This window comes from Gorilla gorilla, chromosome 18, assembly GCF_029281585.2.
Source record: "Gorilla gorilla gorilla isolate KB3781 chromosome 18, NHGRI_mGorGor1-v2.1_pri, whole genome shotgun sequence".
Classification (NCBI taxonomy): domain Eukaryota; kingdom Metazoa; phylum Chordata; class Mammalia; order Primates; family Hominidae; genus Gorilla; species Gorilla gorilla.
In genome coordinates this window covers 99,157,085-99,172,999 of record NC_073242.2, presented here as the reverse complement: position 1 = coordinate 99,172,999, position 15,915 = coordinate 99,157,085, and the positions used below count along the sequence as shown (strand labels likewise).

General features: G+C 54.7%; 1 protein-coding gene and 1 non-coding gene across 3 annotated transcripts in view; both read right to left on the bottom strand.

Moving 5' to 3' along the window:
- Positions 1–662: 662 nt before the first annotated feature.
- Positions 663–15,915, bottom strand: part of WWP2 (WW domain containing E3 ubiquitin protein ligase 2) — a 177,397-nt gene continuing 162,144 nt past the window's right edge. The window contains exons 12-24 of one of the 2 annotated variants that reach the window (NM_001279559.1): positions 12,840–12,921; positions 12,115–12,243; positions 11,146–11,221; positions 10,797–10,868; positions 10,487–10,575; positions 8,248–8,407; positions 6,391–6,524; positions 5,925–6,065; positions 5,139–5,259; positions 4,725–4,829; positions 3,281–3,377; positions 2,991–3,063; positions 663–2,563 (exon numbers count right to left, since the gene is read on the bottom strand). In NM_001279559.1, the coding sequence (NP_001266488.1) occupies positions 2,464–2,563; positions 2,991–3,063; positions 3,281–3,377; positions 4,725–4,829; positions 5,139–5,259; positions 5,925–6,065; positions 6,391–6,524; positions 8,248–8,407; positions 10,487–10,575; positions 10,797–10,868; positions 11,146–11,221; positions 12,115–12,243; positions 12,840–12,921 (1,379 nt within the window). In that variant the 3' untranslated portion in view covers positions 663–2,463. The remainder of the gene's footprint in view (positions 2,564–2,990; positions 3,064–3,280; positions 3,378–4,724; positions 4,830–5,138; positions 5,260–5,924; positions 6,066–6,390; positions 6,525–8,247; positions 8,408–10,486; positions 10,576–10,796; positions 10,869–11,145; positions 11,222–12,114; positions 12,244–12,839; positions 12,922–15,915) is intronic. The other variant, XM_055364249.2, reaches the window with a different exon arrangement.
- Positions 9,195–9,304, bottom strand: MIR140 (microRNA mir-140). Its single transcript, NR_106294.1, has one exon. It is a non-coding gene; the product is annotated as a microRNA mir-140 (primary transcript).

Genomic DNA, 15,915 nt, shown 5'->3' with positions numbered 1-15,915 from the left:
GCCTTGGCCTGTTGCCTGAAAATAAGGTTTTGGAGCTGGAGGCAGTGAGTCCAGCTGATGAACCCAGGAGGGAGCTCGCTCTGAACACGTCTGCCCCGCTGAGCATCGGAGGCACAGTCAGGGCCCTGCTTGGTCCATGACAAAGTCACTTCCTTGTCAAATGCATCAAGACCCGCCAGCATGGTGATCTGTCAAAAACAAAAAAAAGTGGGTGGCAAGCCCTTACGTGACCCTGAGGTCAAGATCACAGAGTCCCTCGACCGTCGTGGAACTTGTGAAACCTGAGTATTTCCCAAATAAATGACTGCCTACAACACTCTCCCTGCAAGCCAGTTTCGGAAGCCCACCCAGTCTGTAGCTGTTATTGTTCTGCACCCCACAGCAACTGCTTGGAGACCCCCGGGTCCAGCAGGCGAAGGCAGAGGGTGCCGAAAGGGTACAGTGGGGCGGCCGACCAAGGGCTGAAGCCGGTGACCCCTGGGCCAGGACTCAGCTGCCCAGCCCAGAAGTGGGGGGCTGCCTCGGTCCATGACACACATGCTTCTCAAAACCAGCGAGGTCAGGGAATTTCCACCCCTATCCAGGCCTAGAGGGTCTGTGAGGCCTGGAGTCCTCTTGACTGGTGGACTGTGGGTTTGTAAACATCCACACCAACACCACCCACAGCTGCTGATTGTTTATTGCACAAGAAACTGGCAATATCGAGGCAAGGGGCGGGCATTACAAAACAATCTGGTGACCAGCCCATGGCTAGCAAAGAGCATTCCGTACAGACACTTCAGTTATATACACGTACGCACACACACGCACGAACACACATGAACACCCGTGAGCCTGATGCTTCCAAACCTCACCAGCAGCTTGCACCCTGACCCACCCTGGAGCGGCTTCCGTGGTAACGTGCCACAGGGAAGTACAGCAAATGACTGAAAGGGACAGAAGAGGTTGCGCTGTGGCAAGCTAAGCCACTCAAATCAGCACACACGACAGAGGCAGACGCAGGCTGCACCTCCCGGGCGGGGGGAAGGTCGAGAATCTGGGAGCATGGAGACTGTGCTTGGAAGGCACCTGGGACCAGTCCAAGGGGCTGCCTGGGGTCCTAGAATCCTGGGGGCCCAGGCCGGGAGTCTGCCATGACTACTGCCCCAGCACCCCGGTGGGGCATGGTCACCTTGAAGATTTCAATATGACCTATGAAGATTCCAATTATGGCAGAGTCCCCGTGTTGGAGGCTGGCGGGAACTGCAGAAATCAGATGGGGCTATGCAGCAGCTCAGGGCCTTTCTGCTGGTTTTCATGTCCTGTGTGCAGATAAAGCCTCACACCTATGCAGAATGAACACTTTCCGCTGGCGGGCTGCACTCCATTCTGAACAGGGGACCAACAGGCCCGCCTGGAGCTCCAGGGGCTGGCAGGGGAGCTCCACAGCCGGACCCCTGTGTCCCGCCACTGGGGACTGCCTGGGAGACCCTATCTAGCAAAGGGATTTCTTCTCTATTGAAGGCGGCAAGGCTAGGAGTGGCGCTCGGGACCTCAACCCCTCTCATTCTGCCAGGCTTGGGGACGAGGTCCCTGCCAGCCTGTGCCGCCGGGTCAGGCCCGCCTGAGCTCATGGAACCGCCAGGTGGGTTCCTGAGAGGCGTGGCTGTTTGGGAAACTCTTGGACCCAAAGGCCTGGGTCCCTCAAGGTCTCAGAACACCTGGGGTACCAGCTCCTGGACAGAAAGTGACAGCAGCGTAACAAAAAAACCTGCAACCCTACAACACAACCACTTCAAGTTTATACATGGACAAAGTCTGAGGGAGTTTGCTGTTTTTGTCCCGTGGATACCCAGGCAGCTTAGACAAACCTTCATACGCTGAGAATGAATTAACTGGCCGGCATGTGTCCTGCGACTCAGCCTCCACCGCTGGCGCCTGCTAGGGAGGCAGGCAGAGATGGCCTCGCCCCAGGGCCCACTCCCTCAGACCTTCACTTCATCTCCATCATCAGAGAGGCTCAATTACAGGCAGAACCTCCTTTGCTGGCAAAGACCCTTGGCGCTCTCAGTCCCGAACAGCCACCCCCAGTGGCCAGTCTCCTCGCCGAACTAGTCCGGGAGGTCTCCGGCCTCTGCGGCAGCCCCTGGGGATGCAACACCTTCCCTTGCACACTCACATACACCCAGGGTGGGGTCTAGAGGACAGGGGAGAGTTTTGCAGAGAGGGTCAGCCCTCTGGAACTTTGCAAAGGTGGGGCCAAAGGCAACTAGGGGGCTTTATTCCAGACTGCCATCCGCGGGTCGGGGGAACTGCAGGGCCTCCTGGGATCCGGCTTTTCTGCTAGCAGCGAGATGACAGTGTGGTCCCACACAGAGCCACGTCCACGGGGGCCTCCCAAGGGCTGCGGGGCCAGTGGCCTCTCAGGCAGGGAGGACTCAGGACTACATGTGCGCTGGGGGGGCGTGGGAGGGGCAGCCTCGGTTACTCCTGTCCAAAGCCCTCGGTCTCCTCAATGGCATACAGCAGCTTCTCTCTCAGCTGTTCGTAGCTCTTGTAGGGTGGAAGATCCAGACGGTTGAAGCTATCGAGAGTGGGGAAGCACGACAGTCAGCCCCAGGAGGCCAGGGCTCTGATAGCCCCACCACGCCTGCCTGCAGCAGGGCCACAGGGCTTGCACCACACTGGCTAGGGCTCAGGGGCTGCCAGTCAGGCCTTCACATTGCAGGTGCCTGGACCATGGGGTGTTAAGGGAGGGGCCAGGACAGCTGGAAATTGGTTGCGGGGGACACTTAGGGCAGTAGCTCTTGGACTACTGGAACAGAAGTGCTTCATATGTAAAACCCGGTAGATCAGATGCCCATCACAGCCCCATCTCTCCAACCCAACATCCCAGGGCCACGCAAAAGCTGCCAGACTCGAGGCTATGAAGCTGCTACACCCACTGGGCTGTCCCAGGAGCTCATCGGGTCTGAGGCCCCCCGACCTCCCACTAAAACCAGCAGGCTCACCAGGTGTGGCTTCTGGGCAGCCAGGTTTCCTTGCCAACTTTGTCAATGCAAAACTTCTGTGGTCCGTTGCTACCTGTGATCCAAGGTAAAACACACCGACGTCAACAGAGACGTCCCTTCCCAAAGCAGGACCCTCTGGCTCCACCCACAGATGGGCTCGGCCCCAGGACGCAGAGGCCACAGCTCTTCTCCATTCCACTGACGTGCTTCCAGGAAGAGACTAGGTTTCCCCCTCCCTCTGAGCTGTCCTCACTGCCAGCCAGGACGCCAGAGGGCGAGAGAAAACATACCAATGAGTTCGGCAAATCCCCCGACGGGCAGGCGGCAGGTACCAGTGACAAACTGCAGCAGCCGGATCCTCTTCTCGTTGTCCATCTCCTTCACCACCTGGAAGTCCGCAAGTCAAGGCACAGTCAGGCAACCCACGGGGTCCAGTACTTTGCCCGAACGTGGAGCTCTCTAGCTCGGTGGGGCCCCTCTTTGGGGCTGAGAACACAAAGCCAGGTTGGCCAGGGGATGACAGCCTCCAACCTGAGAAACCCCAGAAGTGCTTTTGCTAAGAGGCTGTGTTTGCATGAAATTCCCACCAGTCCATGGGACATCTCTGGGTCTCAGGGACACCTCGGGCTGGGTATTCTCTTCCCATCCACGTTCTGCTTTTAGAGATGACTAAATATGGGAGTGACTGCTTAATGGGTATAAGGTTTTTGGGGAGATGAAATGTTCCAGAATTAGATAGTGGTACCAGGTGCACAACACTGTGAATGTACTGGAAGCCACTGCTCTGTCGCCCAGGCTGGAGTGCAGTGGCACGGTCCAGCTCACTGCAGTCTCCACCTCCCAGGTTCAAGTGATTCTCATGCATCAGCTTCCCGAGTAGCTGGGATTACAGGTGTCCACCACCATGCCTGGCTAATTTTTTATACTGTTAGTAGAAAGAGGGTTTCACTATTTTGGCCAGGCTGGTCTTGAACTCCTGACCTCAAGTGATCTGCCCACCTCGGCCTGGGTGGGAAGCCAAGGAACCCAAAGTGGAAAGCCACTGAATTGTGTATCTTAAAAAACTTAAATGGGTTGGGCACAGTGGCTCACGCCTGTAATCCCAGCACTTTGGGAGGGTGAGATGGAAGGACTGCTTGAGCCCAGGAGTTCAGGACCAGGCTGGGCACCATAGCAAGACCCTGTCTCTATTGAAAAAAAAAAATTAATAGTTAATTGTATGTTATACAAATTTTACCTCCACAAAAAATTTGTATACGTACATATGCACACAGACATGTACTAAGAATATCTGTAATCGCTATTTTTTTTTTTGTATGCTGTACTTCATAACGACAACAACAAAACCCATACGTATAAAAGAATCAACACATTAATTATACATAGGATGACAGCTCTTTCTGTTTTCTGGAGCCAAGCCCCTGCCTTCCTGTCCCATCTGGCTGGCAGGGGACCTCTCAACCAGTGGCAGCTGCTGTCTGCCTGCAGGTCTGTCCCTGCACACCAGCTGGCCCAAGGCTGACCACTGACGACCTCCTGTCACATCCACCGGCCACCACTCAGCTGGAACTGTCCCCGTTCATCCCAAGGCTGGTCTATCGTCTCCTTTTGCAAGGTGTGGGAGGCAAGGACAGGGCCAAAGCTGAAGGTCCTTGCGCGTGAGGCCTCCTCAGGACCCGTTTCCTTTGGTTGATGGCCCAAATGTCCCTGCCAAGGCCTGGGCCTGGGACCCACCTGCCAGAACCACTGGATCTGCTTGCTGTTCTTGGTGTAGTGCCGGTAGATGGTGCTCTTCTGCCAGTCGCTCATGTCTATCTCCTGCATGCCGCACAGCATCAGCTGGGGAGAGGCGGCAGTCAGCATCCCCGGCGGGCCCCTCCCCGCACATCGTCCACTCGCTAGCACTTGACATTACCCCAAACATGTTCAACTAGCTATTTTTGGTGTCAGCGTTAATAATATGGGTAATGTAAGTCCCTGCTTTCTTGAAACAAGTGTCTGGGGAAGGGTGGGTCCCAAATCAAACCCATCTGCCCTGCCGAAGTGGGAGTTTTACGCTGAGTGTCTGTGGGTACACAGTGAGCGTATCACAGAGCAGGATCGCCCCAGAGGCAGGGGCTCAGGGTCCCAGCAACCTCAGACACTCACCTCCAGCTCTTTCTCGTCAAAGTAGCGCAGCCACTCCAGCGGGGCCACCTCGTTGAAGCCATCCAGGAAGGCTTTGGTCTGCTCTTCCACGCCTCGGGTGAAACGCCAGTCAGTCAGCAGCCTGAGACCAAAGAGCAGCCATGGGTGGAGTCTGAGACCCACTGCTCAGGGGCGGCTCCCGGCCAGGCCGCGTGGCCGTTACCGCGCAGGACCACCAGATCAGCAGAGCCCACTTCGCACACCCAGACCCAGCCTGCTGGAGGACCTAGAGTGCGGCCCTGAAAACCTCACAGTGACCTGCAGACACCGGAGTCTTTGAAATCATCCTCACCACCACCTCCTCCTGCTCCTGCCCCCAGCACCGACTGAACCTCAGACGTATGGAAGCGTGGAGATAAAGACTAAAGCAAGAGGCCTGAGGAACAGGCACGGAGAACGGGCACACGTGAGATGGTGGGTCTAGACACACAGGCCACAGAGATCCTTTCGGCCCGGAGAAAGATGCAGATGTCTCAGCTTGATGCCATGTCAAAGAAATTCCACGCTGCAGGCTTGAAGTCTCCCACATGGCGAAAAAGCACAGCTGGGAGTCGGTAACTAAGGACCTCGGCTCTGGTTCCCCCAGCTCGCGCCATCACATGACCGCCCACCAGCAGCCACCATCAAGGCAAATGCAAATGGCATCCACAGTGACCGATGGGCCACAGGTGGGGGCCCATCTTTCTCTGCAACCCACTAGATCTCCACGCCACCCCTGGAGCGGAGCCCCCGGCGCCTGAGACTCACATGATGTACTCTTCCTTGTTCTCCTCCGTGACCCGGATGCTCTCGCCGCCCTCCTTCAGCTCGTGGGTTGTCACCTTGCCCAGTATCTCCATGTCCTGGATGAAGTACAGCTCCAGGCCACATTCTTCCAGGTTGTTCTCTCTGGGGGCACAGGAGACCAAGTGGGGAGATGTCTACCGTGGCAGGGTCTTTCCTGGATCCTGCTCTGTTGCCCGTGGGACACCAAGGGCCCACAGGTGGCCTAGAATCCTGAACAGTGACAGGGGACAGCTCCCTGACTCAAGAAGAAGGTTCTAGAACTGTCCCCAGGGGACCCAGACGACATTCCTCTCCACAAGCTCTTATAGAGGCTGGACAAGAGCTCAGGGGCCACACTGGCAGACAAAATAAAGGCCATCAGTACCTGCTTCCCACGCAGAGACGTCCCTCCTATCAGCGCAGTGGGGCAAGGGGGCAGGGAACTCACTTGATCCAGACAATGGAGTTGTAGAACTCAGGGTCAATGGACTCCAGGTCTTTCAGGGTTGGTCTCTTATTGAGCATCCGCTTGTAGAAAGGGAGGGTGAAGCCCGTGTCGATGAACTTTCCGTGGTACAGCGCCTGGGAAGGAAGAGGCACAGCACAGAGGTTTGGCCTTCCCTGGGCACTGCCAAGACCAGCTCTCGGATGCTCGGTATCAAACTCTGCTACCGCTACCCGCCTTCCTTCCCTGACAGAACTACAGCAGCAGCTGCCTCGGACGCAGCGGGAGGGCCTCAGGAGTAAACAACGCCTTTATCCTGACTTGTACCTACAGAGGGACTCCCACCCTGCCCTGCAGACCGCAAGGACTGGGCAGAGCCAGCTGGTGCGGGAACCCACGTCCGGGCCCGCATCTGCCCTGCACGCTGGCCGGCTGGCTCCTGGCCTAGCAAAGGTCTGCCCCACGCTCACAGAAAAGGCTTGCTCAGAACAGCTCCAGGTGGCAGCCCTGATTCACTGGCGCTCAGGGTAGGTGGCAAAGGCAGCCAAAAATAATGCAGACACCACTGACAGTGAGAGCTGGCGGCCAATGGTGAGTAATAGTCTAGGGTTTTACCCGTCTGTCCTGTTGGCTGCTGGGCCAGGCGGGTCTCTAGACCTGGGAAGAATGTGCCCATTTCCAGAGCCCAGCACCTTGGCCAAGAACTCCTTGACGATGGGAAGGGCCGGCCATATTTAGTCACAGGCTCGTGGGGCGCTTGGGTCCTCCTAAGAGGGGAGCCGGGTGGGACACTCAGGAAGGCAGGGGAAGAAGCGAAGGAAAGGAGAATTGAAACATCTCCAGCTACGAATGTGGCTCCCACGCTGTGCCTCCCACGGGCTCCGCTTCTCAATCCGGGTTCTCCACGCTCCCAGGACCCTCAACGGGGCACGTGGCAGGACTTCCCTTTCCATATTCACATTGTGTCCCTCTTTCCAGTTAAATACAGACGCTGGGACGCCCCTCCCCAGAACTGGCTCACTTTCTGACAGATGTCCCTACACCCTGCACCAGCCAGTCTACTGTTCACCAGGAGGCAGCGTGGCGTGAACAGCAGCCCCCATGGACTGGCGCGCCCTCTCTGGGCTCTACCCTTCACCCCCATAGAGCTGGTAACCTAAAAATGCAAAAAGCTGGAGATAGTTCTGGAGAAACCAGAGCTTTCTCAGTGGCTGCCCTGTAGGTACTGAAGAGTTTCCATGTTGCTTTGCATAGGACTTGTCAAGAGGGGGCCCAGGGTCTCTGGGCCACAGACTTTACATTTTGTTCTACACTAGTGTTGACTCCAAATGCCCTTCCAGAAGGCTTAGTGTCTCAGTGGGACATTCCCAAATGCCGTGACAGTGTCACCTCCCAGAGACAGGCAGCAGGTGGGCAGCTATGGTTTCACCTGGCCCTGTCATCCCAAGGCCCTCAACAGAGCACATATTTAATGTTCAGTAAAGTCTGTGGCCCAGAGACCCTGGGCTCCCTCTTGACAAGTCCTATACAAAGCAACATGGAAACTCTTCACTACCTACAGGGCAGCCACTGAGAAAGCTCTGGTTTCTCCAGAACTCTCTCTAGCTTTTTGCATTTTTAGGTTACGAGCTCTATGGGGGCAAAGGGTGGAGCCCCGAGAGGGTAAGCCAGTCCACGGGGGCTGCTGTTCACGCCACGCTGCCTCCTGGTGAACAGGCCCAGGGCCTCCTCCAATGCTGCCCCTTCCTGGAGGTCTCAGAGAAAGAGCAGATTCCCCTGGTGCCCCTGGCACACTTCACCAGGAGAGGGAAGAGGAGGGAGAGGAGGAGGGAACTAGGCAGACCCCTGGGGCCCCCTTACCATGGCGATGAATCTGCCTATAAAGCGAAAGTAGGTGAGGTGGTCCGGGTTGATGGAGGAGGCGGGGTTGATCTGCAGGCAGTAATTGTTCTTTCCGGCATATTCAAATAAACAATACATAGGGTTGAGCACCTCGTGAGACAGGAGGAAAAACCACTCTCTGTGAGGGAAGAGACAGAAAAGACAAGAATAATGGGTCCCTTCGTGCACATCTGCACAGGAGCTGTGTCTCTTCACCATCGTGTCTCAGGTTAGTATGGGGACACGTGTCCCAGGGAGTCGAGCCCTGTGACAAGCACCCAGGCTAACCTATATGAACAGCTGGTCAGTGAACAGGGCAGGCTCAGACCTACAGTGAACCAGGGCGGCAACTGCATTTGAGGATGATATTTGGGAAAACGTGTGATTGTCAGCTCCCAGGTGATGTGTTCCAAGACTTTACATCACAATATCCAGAGCTTCTAATGGTAAAGGGGGTCCTTGTACCCTGGGTCACCATGCTCAGTTGCATAGGCTGTGCACTGCACAAGGGCACGATGCATGTTTATTACAATAATTTTTCTGCAAAGGTTCTGTTTGAATAGCAACTACCCTGTTTCCACTCTACCTGGGTGGGCAACATAACGTAAATACACAGCAACACATTTCCAACCCCAATCCATGACAATGTAATCCATGCTGCCTTCAGATGAGAAACCTCATGCCCACCAGCTACGCCACACTCTTGCACTTTGCCCTCCCTTCACCCCTAGACCCCAACACCATCCCCGTTCCCACACTTCCACGCATTCATCTGAACCAACACCTGTGCCCTGGGTGCGAGCCTCAGGCATGAATTCAGAGTCCTTTTGGGCTTGAGCTAAACCAGCAAGGGGATGTCCCAAGGGAGCCAGTCCCCAGCTGCTGGGCTGTTTGTGGCTGGGCAGACGAGGAGTCCTTCGACGCAGAGGGTGCCCCGGTATCCTGTCCGTGGTTCTACCCTGTGGTAGAACAGCATGACGTAACCTACCATAGGGTAAAACCACTGGCAGGACACAGAGAGAGACACACACAGGGCGCGGCCACACCAGAAGCCCACCAAGCAGAGCCTGGAGAGGAGGTCACCATGGAAAAAAGGAACATCCATCCACGGGGCCAGCGCAGAAGGCAACGCCACCACCGAACAGAGGACCAGAAGCAAGTTAACCCAACACCAAGCGGGAAGACATGCCCACACCGGGAGAGGTCTCGAGCGGAGAGGTCGCTGCGGGCCACAGCGCTCTCTCTCTCTGCCGGGGCCCTTCTGCCCTGCTGTCCAAGGCAGCATTTCCCAGAGGGCCTGTTAACTTTTATGGGTGGACCAGGGTAAAGGCAAGACAATGCTTTGGACTCTTTTTAGGGTGACATAAGCCGTTACAGTTTTACTGACCCCAGGCATGTGACATGCAGTTGAGCCCTGCTCAAGGCCCTGTGGATCGTGACACAGCTTATCCACACGGGGACACCTGACTTCACCTGCCCTGGCTGCCTTAAGAGGAGGGGATCCCAGGGTCAACTCTAATGGATGACCACATGGCCCCTATATTCAACTGCCCAGATGCTGCTGGCCTGGTTGTTAAAGTACAGAAACATGACACATTGGTAGATAACAGAGCCATTGTACTGAGCTCTCGCCCCTCCCAGGAGTCCTCCGTCGCCTCATGACCCAGTAACTAAAGGCTTAATGTCCAGCCCAGCGGGGCACCCCAGGCCCCTGTTCCAGGCCCAATGGACTGGCCACATGGATTCACGTATTTTGTTTTTTTGTTTGTTTTGTTTTTGAGATGGAGTTTCGCTCTTGTTGCCCAGGATGGAGTGCAATGGCACGATCTCGGCTCACTGCAACCTCCTGCCTCCCAGGTTCAAGCGATTCTCCCGCCTCAGCCTCCCCAGGAGCTGGGATTACAGGCATGCACCACCACGCCCAGCTAATTGTGTATTTTTAGTAGAGACGGGGTTTCTCCATGTTGGTCAGGCTGGTCTCGAACCCCCGACCTCAGGTGATCCACCTGCCTCAGCCTCCCAAAGTGCTGGGATTATAGGCATGAGCCACCGCGCCTGGCGGGTTCATGTATTTTGAATGCCACACTGTGCCCATTCCTGAAGATGCATGAGAGCTTTGGGAGGGAATGTGAGCAGGGGGCAGGCAGCTTTCTGGCCATGGATGCTGTAGCCTGGGGAAGCGGGGTACAGGGCAGCCTTCCGGGGCACTCAAGCTCACCTGGCAATGCCCCCATAGTCCAGGCCCTCCTCGCCACGCATGATGATGTAGAGCCGGCGGCGCAGGTCATAGGGTTTCATGTTCATGATCTGGGAAGACAGAGCATCGGGCCAGCCTGCCACTCTCCCTTCCACAGCAGGCAGGGGCGGGAGGGACAGGGGACTCTAAGGCCCAATATCCAGCAGACACAGTCACCAAGACCCATGCCCTGGAAAGTCTGCAGTGTCGGTTTAACAGGCCACGCGATAGGAGATGGGGTGCTGGGAGGAGGGCGTCGGCCTGCCACCGGTTTCGGGCACCATGATCTAACCTGTTGGAAGGAATCTTCGAAAAGCGTCTGCCTGGAAACGCTGATCTTCACGTGGCTAGGTAGGGCATTTGACTGAAAAAAAAGAAAAGAACTTTAAATCGAGCCTCAAGTGGTCATCTGTTCTCCTGTCTGTATGAACAGGCATTCCCCAGCCTGCTGGGCCAGGAGGCAACAGCATGTCCCCTAGGAATGAAAACTCGCTTCCTAGAGACAGCCAGCTCCGGGTTAGACAAGTGTCTTGCCCCCGCCTAAGACACAAACATTCCGATACCTGCTGCTGTGCCGGGAACTCACACTGAAATAACTCAATAACCCCAACTGCCACGGGAGCCCCAGTACCAGAACTCACATGGCAGAGGAAACGGAACTGGTGATACTTCCACCGAAAACTGCGGTCATAAGCACCAGGGGAACCTTGCTTCGTCCTGGGAAGAGCAAAGATGTTTAGGGGTTCATGCAATTTCTCAGAAAATGAATAACTTGTCTTTGTCAGCCCTAAGGAAAGCTGGTGCTATGTTAATTTAAAGATTAGTAATGTAAGGTGAGGAAGTGACTGTCATTAAGATCCTTGAAGAATAAAAAAGAAAATCTAGAAATAAAGCCAGACTTCTTGCTTTTAGAGAAATAACTCTAGTGTCATTCGGAATAAACAGGATAGTCCCTTCCTCCCCATCCCATCTTATTTATTTGTTTGTTCGTTTTCTAGAGATGGAGTCTTGCTCTGTCACCCAGGCTGCAGTGCAGTGGTGTGATCATGGCTCACTGCGGCCTCGAATTCCTGATCTTAAGCGATCCTCCCGCCTCAGCTTTCCAAGTAGCTAGGACTACAGGAGTGTGCTACCATACCAAGCTAATTTTAAATGTATTATTATTTTTTAGAAACAGGGACTCACTCTGTCACCTGAGCTGGAGTGCAGTGGTGCCATCATAGCTCACTGCAGCCTCAAACTCCTGAGCTCAAGGGATCCTCCCACCTCAGCCTCCTATGTAGCTGGGACTACAGGCATGCACCACCACATCCAGCTAATTTTAAAATTTTTTTTGTAGAGATGGGGTCTTGCCATTTTTCTCAGCCTGGTTAATCTTTTTTATTCTTGTGGAGACACGGTCTCGCTATGTTGTCCAGGCTGGTCTCAAACTCCTGGGCTCAAGCTATCCTCCCATCCCCTTTAATATGACATCAACCTTGGCCACTAGAGGGCAGTAAGGGCAGTAGAACGCACCACAGGGGCCACCCAAAGTGGGCCTCCCAGAGCCAGAACAAGGACAGCCTGGGCCTCGGCTCCTGACACTGCTGCTACCTGCACAAAGTCCTTACCCCGACTCAAACCCCGGGCGAGGATCCTTAAAGGTGGTGGTGCGGGTATTGTGGTCCACAAAGTATCGCACCCCCTCACTGGTGTATTTCATCTCCCATCCTGGGGGCAGAGCTGGTTCCTGGATCATCCTGGAAACACGAGAAGAAAAGGGTGAAGGGCTGGCCCCACCTTCTGGACCTTGGTGGTTGGAGGCTGGGTCCTCAAAGTGTGGCTTTGTCTCTGCAGAGCCCATGAGGGACCTTGAGGACATGCACCCAAGAAGCATGACCCAAGTCGTGAGGACAGTTCTGCAGCACGGAGAGGTCACTTATTATCTCATGGCCAAAAACCCAGCTCTGCATGGATGGCATTGGACTGAGCAGCCACCAGCAATCCTGAGGCACCCTGTGCCCCAGCACAGCTTCACTTGGGGGTGTTGGGAGACCAGGATGCCCTCAACCTTTTTGCAATCCAATTATCAGCAGCCAGCACAATCAGTATGGAGACCAGCAACACCCGCCAGCCGGGCCGCCCTCCATCCACCAGGAAGGTCTATTTAAGAAACCCCTTTTAAGCTCTCATCAGGCCAACAGTGTATCTGTACGGTGAGAGTCTCAAGACACTTGTGTCTAAAAGTCCCTGACATCAGCCCTCTGGGAGGATGCAGTCCAAAGCCACCTGCCCAATGCTGGAGCTGCACAGAGACCCAGCCCAGCCCGGCCCCCCTCTCAGCCCAAGTCCTTACCCCTGGGTCCGGGGATCCTCCCACTGGGTCGTGCGAGTGTTATGGTTCACGTAATATACCCGTCCATTGTCCTGTCTCTTCTCTGCCACATGAGAAGAAAGAAAGAACATCAGATTCAAACACGGAGAGCCGGTGTCCTTTCCCTGAGGTTCCCACCTCCTGGGTGCTGGGTCTGAGTTTATCTCCCTGTTGTCAGCCTGTTAGAGAAGAACCAGCCAAAGCCAAGCTCACTCACACTTGTCACTGGGAAAGGGACAAAGAGGGTCCTTCCTTGTTGGTGGTGGTGGTGGGGGGGGGGGGTGACACACTTCCAACTCGAGATGAAGCACTTCTTTGGTTGGTTGGTCGGAGGGAGGGGGTGGTGTGGCCACCCGGAGGGAGCAACACAGCTCAAACCAGAGGCATAATTGCTCCCAGCTGTGTGCAGCACGGAAGCCGGGCAGTCCCTAACCCGCCAGGCCCCCGACCCAAGTCCCTCACAGCTGATCCCTGGTCCTGGGACCCTCTGCACTGCATGCAGCTAACCTGGGCGCCTCTGTCCTACAGGGCGCGGTCCTTATGGGGTGGCTGCATTTTCCTCGCACCTCTCTGATCAGTGCTCTGCACCCTGCGCCCCTGTACCCTCCAAGTTCTCCCTCTTCTCCCACTTACAGGCTAAGTCTTGTTATAAAACTCTCATACCCTGGCACGCCTCTTTCTTGCTTATAAGCAAATAAATGATATCTGGGGCTGAGGACACTTACACTGCCCAGCCTCTTCTTAGACTTGTATCTTTTTTTCCTTTTTTATATAAAGACAGGGTCTCGCTATGTTGTCCTGGCTGGTCTCGAACTCCTGGCCTCAAGTGATCCTCCCGCCTCAGCCTCCCAAAGTACTGGGATTACAGGCAATAAGCCACCGTGCCTGGCCTGCCTATCCTGTTCTTACGCCTAAGTATGTGCTTTGAGACAGGGGAATGTTCATGGAGTGGGGCTGGGGAACAAATACACTTTTCCTCTGCTCTGAACAATCTCTGTTCTCTTGCCCTTTACTGATATACTGATAAGGGCTCTGGGGTCCCCAAGGGAGGAGTCTGGGCTCCAGGGGCAGACCCAACCCTAGCTGGTGATTCTGGACCTTGAGAGGGATTGAAAGGGATAACCTCTCAGCTCCAGGTAGACAGGAGAAAAAAAAAAAAAAAAAAAAAAAACTAGGGGGTAAAGCTCTTGGCTCAAAAGAGGTCACCTTTCCCAGGAAGTTCCTGAGCCTTCAAATCTGCTTCTCTCCTGAAAACAAATGATGCTAATGGCTCTCCTTTAGCAGCATTAAAGACAGCATTAAAGGCAGCATTAAAGAAACAAAAATAATCAGTTCCAGAAGCTACAGGGAACCAGAAAGCTGAAAAAGGAGCAGAACAGGGAAGTGCAACAACCCCCTCCTGACTCCAAGACTCGAGCTGCAGTGCTCCCAACACCAGACCAAGGCCTCAGTCTCCCTCCCACTCTCTGCCTTACCTGGTATCTATGACTCGACTGAAATTTTACAAACAGACATTATTTGTCAATCATACCTCAATAAAGCTGGAAAAACAAATAAATAAAATAAAAATAAAGACAGGCTGGGCATGGTGGATCACGCCTGTAATCCCAGCACTTTGGGAGGCTGAGGCAGGAGGATCGCTCGAGCCCAGGAGTTCGAGACCAGCCTGGGCAACACGGCGAGACTTCATCTCTATTTTATAAATAAAAAATAAATAAAAGAAAGCCAAAGGAAAGAAAGAACAGGAGGTGCCCAGAGCTGTTACAGAGCTACCACCACCTCAGAACACACAGAAGGAAGGCTTCCCAAGAGGTTTCCAGGGGAGGGGCTGCTCCCAGCCCCGAAGCTACTGCTTTGAACTAGATCCTCCACGTCTGCCCTGTTAAGAGCCAAAGCCAAGGCTAACCACAGGGCCAGGGGGATCTGTCCAGCGGGCCTGAGGCTTGTGTCGTCATTTCTGGCACTGCTGCTGTGTGGAGGCCTCCCAAGGCCAGCTGGCTGCCTCGCGGCATTCAGTTTCCGTTGGGGGCTGGGAAAGACCCCAGGAACACCTGGCTCGACCTCATTTTAGGACAAATGGACTCAGACATATTCAGCCACAGGCCCAGGGTCAGGGCTGCCGAGGGCAGATGTGGATCTGAACCCGAGGTGTCCTGAGTCCCACAGCAGTGTGTGGGGAAGATGCAGGGTCTCTCCTGGGGCAGCAGAGAGGGACACCAGCAGGCTGGGTTAGCAAGCTGCCGATCACTCTCACTTGGTCTGGCTGTTCTTCCTGTTCATTCTCGGTGAGCCCTGGGGAGGCGGCCCCAGCCACAGCCCTGGGGCAGCCAACACAGATCCCCAAGGATCTGAGATTCAGAAGGAGCCCTGGCCTTTAGCCAGAATGTTCTTCCTCTTAATTCTAGACTATGACAGTTTTGTGGGTTTTTTTCTGATCGTTCATTAACAGCATCGACTCTGACCACGGCTCCTCCATTTCTATCTCAAATATTTCCACACTTAGCATTCGAGAGCTGTTTTCAAGTCTCCATCAGCTGTGCTTACCTGGTGACCATCACTCAGCAGAACTGGCATGAAAACCCACTTGACTGGGCTACATCACCTGCCTCTACAGAGCCTCAAACACACTAGAAGTCCCCGGCTTCTATGCCACTGGCTACTAAACAGCAGTACAGATTCTTGTTTAATCTGACGCATTTTCCCCTGCCTACTGACGACGCAGGGTCTTCAGAGTTTTACTCTCTCACATTGGAGTTGCTGCCAATCTCTGAGATACTAATGATCTTCCTTTGATCCAGGGAGCCATGTGGGGCAGCTGTCTGCGTAAGGGATCCCTGAGCTGAACATCAACAAATGTGTGGAAGCTTCACTAAATGATCTCTCCAATCAGAAGGACCAGAAGGCCCTTCTGGCACATTGGACTGCAGTGCTCACTGACTAAGTGGTACCCTGCAGGTATAACAGGGTTGACACAACCTCTTAAATAACTACCCGAGAGCAGAAGTGTCTGCATCGAGAAGATCCAGCTCCAAAGCTGCATGTTTCCAGGCATCAGATG